The sequence below is a fragment of the Rhinatrema bivittatum genome, chromosome 2 (assembly GCF_901001135.1).
Source record: "Rhinatrema bivittatum chromosome 2, aRhiBiv1.1, whole genome shotgun sequence".
NCBI lineage: Eukaryota > Metazoa > Chordata > Amphibia > Gymnophiona > Rhinatrematidae > Rhinatrema > Rhinatrema bivittatum.
Window position 1 is genome coordinate 445,687,799 of NC_042616.1, and position 13,088 is coordinate 445,700,886.

The following is a 13,088-nucleotide window of genomic DNA, read 5'->3' on the forward strand; positions in this document are numbered from 1 at the left end:
GAAAGGGGGAGGGGGCACTGCCCTATCTAATGTTACATAAATGTGTGATTTGTTCTTGTACATGATATGTATTATTTCCTCATTCTTATAAATTTTCGATACATAGTAACAAGTTCGTGGTGCCTGTATCTGGTGACATCACTACATTGATCTGATATTGATTGAAAATTAACATAATCCTCTCAGAATTAGTCGTCTATAGTGCCATCTAATGGGTACGAAACTTCTTACAAATTTAAAGTTATTCCACTAATTTTCCTTTTCTCTCCTCTGCCGTTAAAATTGCAACATCGTTTTCATCGACAATGCCCAAGCCCTAAGAAAGTCAGTGACTATCAAGCGAGCTAAATTACTATACAAGTGTATTTTTGAGTATTTCTGTTTGGTGAGGGGAGGGGTTGGCAGATTAAGCCCTAGCACTTGGAGTATCGCTCTCCGGACTCATAGAGCTACGGCGCGCATGCTCAGGCTTCAGGTTTCCATAGCAACTGCAGTCCATCAGTTACAGCAAGCATTCCTTCCGTCGCCATGAGCACAAGAACCAATCAGGCACCGGTTCAGCCCAGGACCCACCGCGGTTGTCGCTCCTCTCAAAGCGAACCCCGACGTCCTGCACCAAATGCGTAAAACCTGCCATCCCCCCCCCCGACCGGCCTCACTCATCTGTCCCACGCCACCCCTTCTCTCCTATTCCCTGTAGTGTCCCGGCCGCGCGAGGCGCACATGCACAGCTTGGCACAGTATAAGCGTCAAATTAAGTACCACCATCTGCAATAAGGACAGTTAAACACGTCTTACCACCCCGCAACTTATTTTATCTAAACTCCACGTTGTTTTTGTAAACACAACTCTGCGCGCGCTCTATAGCCAGGTAGTAGCAGCCACAAGCGCGCGCAGCCCTACCAGACACCACAAGAGCGGAAGCGCCTATTGGCTTAAAGAAGGTTGCGGCCGGTAGGCAACCTGTTCGGTTTCTTGTTGATGCGCATGCGCGAAACACCTCGCTCCCCCCCCCCCTCCCCCTTTTTTCACGACGTTGGCTTGGCTAGTCAGAGGTGAATGTGGAAGGAGGACAAGAATTGTGGCTTGTTGACGGCGACAGCGCATTGAAAAACCAGCCGCTGGGAGAAAAAAAAAATAGCCCATAAACTTAAAAGCTGCCAAATTTGGCGGGAAACTCGCTTGCTTGGCAACACCTCTGGCCGCCGGGGACCTGCAGGGCGGTAGCTGAGTAGCGTGACGTCAGCGAGCCGGCCTCAAGCATAACATCCCCTCCCCCCGCCCATCTTGGAAGAGCCTTGCGGGCGAGCCCACCGCAGGGAGGGAGTAACCCAGCCGCATCCCGCCCCGGGGGGCGTGGCAGAACGCGAGCGGAACGGAGGCACAATGCGGGGGAACGTGGAGACAATGCGGGATCGGAACTCGGAGCTGGACAATGGTAGCGAGGAGAAGCAACCAGGGAGCGATGGTGGCTCGTGGACAGCGGAAAGGGATCAGGCTTCCGCTGTCTCGGGATGGGTGAGAGCCCTCCGCAACCTGGTACGCTTTGTGGGAGCCAACCTGCTCTTCTGGTAAGTGATTGGGGGATGCAGCCCGGCCTGGGGGGAAGGGGGGGTGTCTAGGACCTGCACCTGTGCCCATCGCATCGCCTTGCCCGATCCTCATCACATCCGAACAGTTAGGACTAATCTCTGCTTCTAAGCCACACTCAGTAAGGGCATTGGATCAGCGATCGGGTGGTACCTAGAAAGGGACATGGAGGTGGCCAGGTTTCTGTCCAAGCTTAGCTGATGACTAAATTTGGATCTGCCACCTCCATGGCGGGGAAGGAAGAGCAGGGAGCCCATTAGAGTGGGTGCATTCTGTGATCCAGCCCTTTAGGTCCCTCTAGGCAGGAGGTTGGAAGGGAAGGGTACAAGACCAAGCGCTTTCAAGGGCAATATTCTCAACAAAGAAATATCCCTCATGCTTTGTGACATGGATTTATTTTTTCAGTTTTTTTTCCTGACTTCCTATTTTAAAGAGAATATATGAAGCCACTGAAGGACATTCCGCATAACACATTTTCTCCTGGCACAGAGAGGGTGGTGGATGCATGGAACAGCTTCCCAGTGGAGGTGGTGGAGACAAGGAGAGTATCTGAATTCAGGAAAGCATGGGATAAACACAGGAGTGGCAGGAGTTGTACAACTAAGCTGTTGGTGTGGATGGGCTTTCTAAATAGGCTGTTTGGACGTTTTCTTTAGTCATGTTTTTATGGTTCAGTGTTATGCAGAGACTTAGAAAAGGAAAAAAAAAATAGATTACTCATGATTTAGCTACCCAACATCACTGGAAGGGATGAACCAGTGAGATCTAAGGATGATGCAAAATCAATCCCATGCACTGTCTTCCTGGTTGAATAATTTTCCATGCTTGCATTTAATTTACTTGACAATTTAATATAAAATGTGAATTAACAGTAGCATGACATCCCTCCCCCATAACAGTCCATTAAAAAAAAAAATAGCAAATCATATGTTTGTGTTCATGGAATTGCAAAATCTATGCTGTTTTCATATTTTGGGTTAGGTGTAAAATTGTGTGGTAGTGTTGAGAATGAAAAAATTCAGGGCTCAACAGACTGTTTCTTGCATTTTCCTCTTCAGGGGGCCGGTAGATTATTAAGATCATCCCAAGTTTACTCTGCTCATGTTCCCTCAGTCGCATAGAAATCTAGTTGCCACCTCAAATCTAGAAATATCCTGCATTTTATAAGGGCAGTCTAGAAAGCTTACATGGAGGTTTGGCAGAAGTTATTTTTCCTTGAATTTTACATCAAAGTAAAGTTGTAAGGAAATTAGAAATGAAACAGAACTGTGGGGAAAATTGAAGAAGTAATAAAGAGAAATAAAGTCTAGTGCACAAATGTGCATTGGGAGCAAGATTAAAATGGTAAACATATTGTGAGATATATCACAATTTTATTAGAACACGATAAATACTGAATTCATAACGCTCATGACAATATAGCAAGTCCAGCCAGATCCTCCACTTAGAAAGCAAACTGATTTGTGTTTCTGGTACCAAAGCCTGTCTTAATGTAGGAGGAAAAGGATTCAATTCTGGAAACAATGTATATATAACAAACCTCTATATTAAAAATTTTACTTTAAAATGTTGTTGAAAAGAAGTTAGTGCAGAAGAAAGGCCAGTCATGCCAAACTACAATAAATGACAGAAATATGTAATTGATCTGAAGTTCCATTTATGGATCTTTCTTGGGAGGACACCCTTTTAATACAATTAATTACAAAAATGAAGAGGCTAAGAAAGAGGTCTCTGTTTAATAGTGATGAAAAAAACAAAATGACAAAAAACCAAAATTTATTGTAAATACTATTATTTAAAATATATTGTAATTAGTTTGTCAGAGAGTTTGCCTTTTTTTTTTACTTTTTCATATAAAACCTATTTGCTTTCAAACAGCTGCGATAAAGAATGCATTTGATGTTGCACCGCAGAAATGGTGAGTGCTCTGATTGCGCACATATCTGCAGGAATTCACACACCAAGAGCCAAGTGTGCTGTGCCCCTGGTCTTCACCTAGCTTATTATTTCTGTGGTCAGCACAGGTACTAGGACCAGTTCACACAATCCACATTGCCATAGGCAGATCTGGTGCTAGTTGGTTTTTTTTTTTTTGCTGCCCTGTGTGAAAAATTACTGGGTTCCCGTCCCCCCCACCCTGATTCATTCAGTGCCTTTCCTGGACCTATCACAGCCCAGCTCCATCCTGCAATCTATACTTTTAAAAACTGACACAGACACACCCGCACCCCAGAACCCATGGATAGGGAAGTGTATAGGGTACCCTAGGCAAATGTTACAGCCTTGCGCACACGCCACCCCTCCATACACACACACAATTAAATTATGTATTTATACCAAATTTTACATGAAAAAGAACATTCAAGAGTACAGTCTTCTGAGGCAAAAATATTACTTACCACATGCATATTATATTTACATGCACTCCTGTGGTAGTAAGCAGAAAATTCTGCAAAAAAGACACTTGGAGCTCCTGTGGAATTAGACTTTTTGTAATGCGTGCTGGTTGTGAGTTTGGCCCTCAGAAAGCCATGAATAAACGGAATTACCATTACAATATAGTAAACAACCCTAACAATCTTATCTATGAAAAGACAACACTGCACATATTGCACAGGCCCTAGAACACCAATAAAACTCTTATTAGGAAACCAGGCTGCAATAGATCCCTTCACAGAAATTACATGCCAGCAAAATACCTCAACTCGGTCACATATGCAGAACACAGAGAGACCCTGATCAAATACAGAATAAAGAGATCAGAAAGTATAAACTGAAACATGCTGAGAACTTGTTGTGTGAACTGGAACCCAGAACAAGCCAGCCTCTATATGCAGAGCAGCAATGGAAAAATAGAAACATTACCATTCTTCATAAAAACATTAAATAAAATCAAGAAATGTAAAACATTAATCATAATAGTAAATTCATATTCATAAAAATAATTTTTCAAACCAGTTAATGAATAGAATATCTAAAATTTCCCAAACACCAAAAAAAAATTAAAAAATCTGATGAATTAAAAATCCAAATAAAAATGTTCTAGTTCCCCCCCCAAAAAAAAAAATTCAAAAGAGCAGAATCATCAAATTTCACTCAGTAATTAAAACTAATAAGGATTTAAAAATCTGCTTTCCATACCTGGGATCTGATTTCCAGTTACCCTGAGATTGTCATGGATTGGGGGAGGTAGGGCTGCACAACTTTTATCTTCTCTCTCACACACATACACAAATTTTATCTTCTCTCTCACACACTCCCGCTATCTAACATACACAGCCTGCCTCTCCGTCACCCTAATAGATACATTATGTGTGTGTGTCTGTGCGTGTGCCTGTGAGAGCTTATATGGTTCTCACAGGTTCTCACAGGCACAAAACACACAAGCTCTCACACAGATACATTCATAGGCACACAGGCTCTCACACACACACACACAGGCTCTTACACAGTCTCACACAGACACACATGTACACACAAACAGGCACCATGGCCCCGTGGGCCTCCTGTTCTCTTCGGGCTATAAAGCCCACCGATCTTCCTGCTTGGGGGAGGAGGGAGCAGGAGGCCCAAGCTCTCTCCTTCTTTGGCTGCTGGCTGATTAGGCTGCCGGCCTGCCGCCTCCCCGGGTGTGCCGCTCCATGCAAATGCATGGTATGCACACCCGGTTGTGCTGGGCCTGGCTGTAGGCCAGCTTCAGATGGGTATTATCAGAGACATGCAGTGTTCACATTTATACACTTCCATGTAAGCATTACTTGAACTCATATCAGTTGTTGGGCACAGGTGCAAGTGTATCTTACCATTCAGGACTTATGGATTTCATGTGTGTAAATGGGGAAACTTGAGCTTTACAGTTGGCCTTCTCTGGCTTCCAGCCACCTTGGTAGTCATTCACAGCATCTGCATTTTCTTAGAAAGCATAGTACTTTATGTAGAAGAAACAGTTTTTCTAGGAGAAGGAAACAGAGAATCTTTCTGGACTTGTGCTATAGCTAACATCTTTAGAGGCTCTGAGGTACTATGCAAGTGCTTATTGGCCACTTATTCATCATTCAGAGACATTAAAAACACCTTTTGCCGCACCAGGTATTCAGGTACATCTGTTGCAGGTAATGCACTGAAGCAGATTTAATGCCTCACTATCTCCAGTTATATGTGAGAAGATAGACAGCCTTTACTACAGCAAAGGTGAAAAATTGGTGGAATGATGCTTTCTAAAATTGACCTCGTGTTAGAAAAAAATGGAAGAAAACTGTAAAAAAAAAAAAAAAAAAAAAAAAAGGGCCCACTATTTCCCTCTCTTATTCAAAAGTACCATGGTTGGTTGGTGTGATGTCAAGACAGACGGGTAGACTGCAGGTGCTCCGGTTGTTTTCTTGATTCCTGGTTAGCTTAGGAGCAGACACTTGTCCTATGTGTGCTCAGTGTTTGAAACATACACACTGCAAGCATTGATATCACCTGGCATCAATGCAAATTTTATGCCAAGCCATTTTTTAAAATTTGAACTGAGCCCCTGGGAGTAGCCGTATTTGGAGCAATGTCACAAATTATCGCGCAGCGAGCGGGGTTTTTGTGGCGAGTGGCGTGAGCCCCTTTTGCATGGCGCAATTCATGCAACCTCGTAGGCAGAGCCCTGAAGTCTGTGCCAGCCTAGGACAAAGTTCAGGGGGCTGTGGCAACGGTCAGATCCGAAGAGCCGGTCAAGGCTGAAGGGGCCAGGCTGAGGCTGAAATGGAAGATAGACATGGAGCAGGGATGAAGCTGAAGACTTTGACAAAGCTGAAGAAACCGCTGAAGTCGGGCCAAGCGATCCTATTGCTGAGACAAGGCTCAAGCGTCTGAAGAGCTTTTTTTTTTTTTTTTATAGAGCAAGCAGCAATGACCTCATCATCCAAGAGCGCTGTGGCTTTTCCCGCCACGGGCCCTTTAAAGGAATCTGCTTCGGGCGCGCGTGCACCTAAGGAAGCGTCCCGCCGCGGCAAGGCTCGCTGGCCCGAGGGTGAACGCAGCTACTCGTGGGGGGTCATCCCGTGAGCTGCAAAACGTAACAATTTTTACTTGGCCATGTCTTTTTTTTTAAGCAAAGGGTACAAGCAATACAGATCTGAAGCCACCGACTCTGGGGTGCCCCGGTATCTTCAGATAACAAGGGGTGGGCTGTGTCGGTCCTGCTTTTGGCACATCACATTGGAGACTTGCAGCCCCCCCTTTTGGGGAAAAGTGGAAGAAAAATCGCATACATGTCATGGGCTGAAACTGAGACCGATTCAAATCCTGCCCCCTATGAATTTTACTTATTCTGGCCTTTGAAAGAAGTTAGCATGTGACCTAGGGGTTGAGATCAACTCCTCTCCTCCTGCCTTTGAAAATACATTTTTTCCCAATGGCTAGTTTTGCTCGCCATGCACCTCTTTATCTTGGAGGAAATCCATGAATACTCAATAACAGAGTTAAAATTGCAAATAAATTGCTCCCTGAATAAGCCAATTAAAACATTTTGTTCCATTTCACTCTTACTCAGCCCGTATCGGGGGTGGGTGGGGGTAATTATTAAAAGGATTTACACGTGTTAAATGTAATAACTTTTGTAGCAATTTTCAAAGGCCATTTATTCGTGTAAAGTACACACGTGGGTAGATCCTATGGACAATTCGATGGCATGTATTTTAGTAATTTTCCAAAGCCCACTTACGCAGGTAAAACTTCACTTGTGTAAAACCCAGTTTCTAAGTGTGTAAATGCTTTTAAAATCAGACCCTAAGGATTTTGGTAATAAGATTCCTCCCCAACATCTTTCCTAATGCATCCATCAGGACTCAAGACTTTCCCGCCTGCTGGCTTGAGCACAGTCGACCAATGATGACAGGCTGATCACAACTTCTCGTCCAGTATTGTGGGGATTTTTGACGTGCCTGGTTCCTTCACAGAATTTAAAATGTGAAAAACAATAACTTGTGAAACATGAAGTAAAAGCAGGTTCTTGCGATGCAGACATTGGCTCTCTTGGAAGAAGCCAACAAGCTGTTGATAGAGGAAATCTACTGTATTCGATATGGAAAGAAAACTCACTGTCTAGAAACAAATTTGGCAAGTCACCCATAAATGCAACAGTTTATTTGGAGGAAAATTAAGTTAGTTTTTTTTTTAATTTTTAGCTTTCTTTCAACGTAAAATGGCTTAACCAACAAACAAAACGCGTTTTTGTGGTGTTGCAGCTCTCCTGAGACTATGGCGTATCCCAAGTATGATGGAGAGTGAGTGGGTATGCATGTTAAGCCTTGCTGAGAGCTGAGAAACTAACAAGATAAAGCCATGGAACAGTTCCCCTATGAAGAAAGGCTAAAGAGGTTAGGATTCTTCAGCTTGGAGAAGAGACTGCTGAGGAGAGATATGATAGAGGTCTAATGAGTGGAATGGAACAAGTAAAGGTTAATCAGTTGCTTACTCTTTCGAAAAGTACAAAGACCAAGGGGGACACAATGAAGTTATTGGTTAATACATTTAAAACTAATAAGAGAAAATAATTTTTTACTCAACACATAATTAAGCTCAGTAATTCATTGCCAGAGGATGTAGTGAAAGCTATTAGTGTAGCTTCTTTTAAAAAAAAAAGAAGGTTTGGACAAGTTCCTGGAGGAAAAGTCCATTAACCATTATTGAGGTAGGGTTGCAGAAATCCACTGCTTATTCTTGGGATAATCTATCTACCCCTTGGGATCCTTCCAGGTACTTGTAATCTGGCTTGGCCACTGTTGGAAACAGGATACCGGGTTTGATGGACCTTGGTCTGACACAGTATGGCAAGTTTTATGTTATGTTCTTATGAGATGCTGCCACTGTGGAAAAAACATTTTTAAACATTCCCCTCCCTTATTATGTGTCAAATATATTATGATAATTAAGGGAAAATCGTCTTCCAAGAGCCACTGACCTGCCAGTCCTACTACTTGCCTGAAGGCTTTTGATGCTGGGTTGTGCTGCCTTCTGCATGAGGAAGGAGATTCTCAGAGACACTTAAATCCTGAAGTATCTTATGATGAGGACAGAATGGAGGATGAAATACCATGACCATTTCAGCAGATTAATACGTCCTTCCCTGCCACGCCCCCACATCTGCCTTAGACTCTGAGTTCATTGAGTGAATGAATAGAAAATGTGCTTAAAGCCAAAGAGATTAATAGGGTCCTTCTCAGAAAGAAACATAACTCCATTTACATTTCTCGTAAAAGATAATGCAGAAACAATTAGTCATCTCTAGTCTGTGACAGTTCATCTGGAGCTTGCACGTGTTGCTGCTGCTTCCTTTCCTGAAAGCTTCAAACTTTTCAGGCTCTGATAACGGAAAATCCACAAGCTGATGTGTTTGAGAGTTTTTGATGATTCCGATAACTGTACCTTAAGCAAATAAATTGCCATGATGTTAAATCTAAAATTTCAAGATGAAAGCACACTCTTCAGCAGACTCTTTGCTAGGCATTCAACAGAGAGGAGCAAAACTGTTTCTCTGTCCACCCAGCAGGAGAGGAGATGGTAAAAAAAAACCAAACAAAAAAATGAATGAGTGCATCCTGACCACAGGAGTATTATACGTAAAACATTGACTACTGTTATAAGAGTTCAAAATGAACCAGTTGGTAAATGGGAAGGCTTCTGCTATAGACTTGTTTATTTGACTGTAGCAGAAATAGCAAACTGTTGCCATAGAAAAGAAATGCAGAACACATCACTGGGGGCCACAGGAAGCCCAAAGCAGCAGAAGAAAATTGCCAGGCACCCCCCCCCTCCCCAATCAAAATAATTGCACCAGTGATTGGAAAATCTTCCCAGTTAACTCATCATACACCCACTTAAGAGATGTATCAGTGCATCTGTAGAGTCCTTTGACTCCAGAGATACTTCTCAAGCCTCAGTTCACTAGGTTCAGAAATTGGAAGGTGAATTGGAAAACATGCCCTGTACAGTAATGACGCTCTGATTAACCTGTTAAATATTTCAGCTAGATATGTTGCAGTTGGCAGAGGGTTCTGGATCAAGCAGCTGATTATTTTTGTAAAGTTCGTCCACTTGGTACTCCATTGGGGGAGAGAGAGAGAGAGAGGTTATTTGGACCCAGTTAAACAAGCTTGTCTGAGATATTGTGAAAGCTAGAAAGCCTTTGCTGCCCCATAAGCTAAAGTAGTGCTTTCAAAGGCCCATATTCAAAGGGGTTTGGTTGAGTAACTTTTCAGTTACCCAGACAAAAGCCTGTCATTGAACATTTCACCCACTCTTTGTGACTACATTTTATCAGGGCATATTTTTTTACCCTGGTAAAATTCAACTGGAGTAAAAAGTAGGGAGGGCAGGGGCTCACAATTAGCCAGGCAGCATTGATATTGAGTGCTGGGTAAGTCTGGTTGGAAAAATGCCATCCTCAAGTTACTTGGGTACCTTTCCTTGGATAATGTTAGGCAAATATGTTTGGCGGCAGACTTACCTGGGTAAGTCATGCTGAATTCTCACCTAAAGTTACTCGGGTAAATCCCTGCTCCCCGCTCTGTCTGTTTCATTCCAGTGTTGGTCTCTGAAAGACGATCTACAGATGGAGTTCTCTAACAACAGATAGCTTTCTCCACGGAAGACCCGTGTTACCAATAACTGCAAATGCCAAAGGTCAAGTATGCAAAAATCCCCACCACAGCTGGGGTTAACTCGATTTCTTGCAAATTGGTTTTGAACATTACTGTGTTTCAGACCATTCAAAACCGTTTTCACTCCAAACTTTTTTTTTTTTTTTTATTAAAAGACGCTCAGAATTTGGTTCATTCTCTGTTAAACGTTCATGTGATAAAGTTTCTTTTCAAGTGAAAGACCTCCGGGCACATACTGAGTTTCCTTCATTGGCCTGAAATGAGTCTGTGGACTGGTGTTTAATATTGCACTTGAAAAGCCTAAACAAAGATGTAGCCGCTAAGCGTTTCAGAATGGAATTTCTCTGAGCCATAAGAGTAGGTGACCTTCTTTGTGCTATAAATTTATTGTACAAGAAAGCTATTTGCTAGCTGCCATCACAAGTTCCTTAGATATCAGGAAGGACTGCAAATTAGTAATGGGCCAAAGGGTGTAAGATACAAATCAGTGGGAGGAGAAATAGATTTATGGATTTAGCTATTACATTGCACCTGCAGGTACCTATTTAATTTTGATAAGCTTTTTCCTAATGCTGATCCCTTTGTGTTGGTGGAGGTTTGGTTTATGCTTGGATGATTTGTGTGTATGTGGGCAGGGCCACCAGTTTTGGTCCAAAGTAGGGGAGGAAATGTCTACTCTAGATATTCTGCTCCTTTTTAGGCCCGTGGAATATTGTCCAAATCTTATGTAATGCTAGGAAGCTGGCTTCACACGCAGCGCCTACTGCCCGATGCACCATTATGAAATTCTGGAAATGTGCTCCTTGTTTAAGCTACTAGAAGAACCATGTTTCATGAAATTGCCACTTCAGCGAGATTTGCTCTTTCTCTTAAGGGATGCCAGCTGGGGTACCTACTGGAATCATTTAGTGTGTGGATGTGACGAGATTTGTGATAATGTATGCGTAAATGCTAATTGATGTGAGTTAGCAGATCTACACTGTTTAGCTAAGTGTGCTGTAATTTGCTTTTACTCTAAACAGTTTTGCATAAAGAGAAGTTCCTCTAAGCTTCCCTTACTGGATCAGCACTATCAATATCAAGTTCCTACAGGGTCTACTAAAGTTCTCATTCCTCTCATAGCTACACTAAGGGGCTCCTTTATCAAGGACATTTCCCATGGACACAAAAGAGGAAAACAGCTGTAGTGAATCAGGTCCTAAGAGAACGAAAATTCTTTTTCCATAGTTAGACATTCTAAAAATAACGCAATCATGTCAACAGGTGGTTCTGCACAGACACACTAGCTTCAGCTGTGGAGTTGATTGATTGGATTGTACATTGGGAAAACAGTTCCCTAGAGCAATGGTTCTCAAACCTGTCCTGCTGGGACCCCAGGTCAGTCACGTTTTCAGGATATCCGCCATGAATATGTGTAATGCCTGCAGGAATGGTGGACCTGATGGTACTGCAGTGTGGTCGGCATTGCTTAGTGAGCAAGCCCACTGAGCCCTGTAGTGGGACCAACTGGAGCTTCAGCTACACCAGCTGCCTTCACCACAGGTTGAGCTCTTGGGTTCTGGCAGCCGGCAGGTCTTAAGTGGGTCCCTAGGGCAGTCCAGAGATGAGAGTCCAAGGCCAGGCGTGAGTTGGGGCAGGCGGCAGACAGCAGAGTCCAGTAATGATCCAGAGGTCGGGGTCGGCAGCAGACGGCAGAGACAAAGAACAGGCCAGAGGTCGGGACAGGCAGCAATCACGGAAGATCACAATCCAAGCCAGGGTCAGAATCCAAGAAATCAAGCCAAAGGGAACAGGACAACGAGGAATAAGATGAGGCAAGGAAATGGGCAAAGAAAGGGCACGAACAAGGCAAGGAGACAAAGCAGGAAGCAATAGGTACTGGGACATAAGGCACACCAGGAGACCTATTGCTGAGGCAAGGAAGCTTGAGTGAAGAGCCCTTAAGTAGTGGAAGCCTGTGATGTCATCAAGAGGCGCCATGTCTGAGTTTCCGCCACAGGCCCTTTAAGTCCTGGGATGTTGGGTGTGTGCGTGATTAGGAAAGCTGGAGTGGGCTCGGCAAGTGGTGTTTCCTACCACTCATGGTGGCAGTCAGGGAGAGGTTGCATCCAGGCCACAGTGTGGAGCCGGTAGCTTTGGGGTGGGTGAGTCAGTTTGCAACAATGTGCATGCTTATTCTTTGCAGGTATCCTGAAAACCCAACTGGTCTGGGGGTTCTCTAGACACCAAAAGTAGTCCAAATATCTTTATTTGAGTGGAGACACAAAGTATACAGGAGCCCGACTCAGGCCGAGTTTCGCCCCACTCGGGGCTGCCTCAGGGGCTAAAATGACAAATACACCATATAAATACATAAACATTAATAAAAACAAAATATACATGTAAAGGTACCACAGACTTAACAAAGAACATAGATATCATAAGATTTCCAGACCATTAGATAATTCAAGTTATTCATAAGAGCACCTCTGTGTTACATAAAAAAGAGAACATCATCATACAGGTACAAATTGTGGACACTGTGCATCCTGTATTTTTTTGGAAGTTAAAGCTGTCTGAGTATATAAAAAAAAATTTTTTGGTTCTCAGTCAAAATTTTTTTGGTTCTCAATCAAATGATATCTATGTTCTTTGTTAAGTCTGTGGTACCTTTTACATGTATATTTTGTTTTTATTAATGTTTATGTATTTATATGGTGTATTTGTCATTTTAGCCCCTGAGGCAGCCCCGAGTGGGGCGAAACTCGGCCTGAGTCGGGCTCCTGTATACTTTGTGTCTCCACTCAAAGATATTTGGACTACTTTTGGTGTCTGACCCACATTGTTGCCCACACGGCGTTCTTAGACAACCTACCCTCCAGC

The 13,088-nt window shown here is 43.3% G+C and overlaps 1 protein-coding gene across 1 annotated transcript in view; it reads left to right on the forward strand.

Annotated features, from left to right (window-relative positions):
* Positions 1-1,076: 1,076 nt before the first annotated feature.
* RETREG1 (reticulophagy regulator 1) overlaps positions 1,077-13,088 on the forward strand; it is a 302,227-nt gene continuing 290,215 nt past the window's right edge. Inside the window, exon 1 of the mRNA XM_029590332.1 lies at positions 1,077-1,571. Within this exon, the coding sequence (XP_029446192.1) occupies positions 1,387-1,571 (185 nt within the window). The 5' untranslated portion in view covers positions 1,077-1,386. The remainder of the gene's footprint in view (positions 1,572-13,088) is intronic.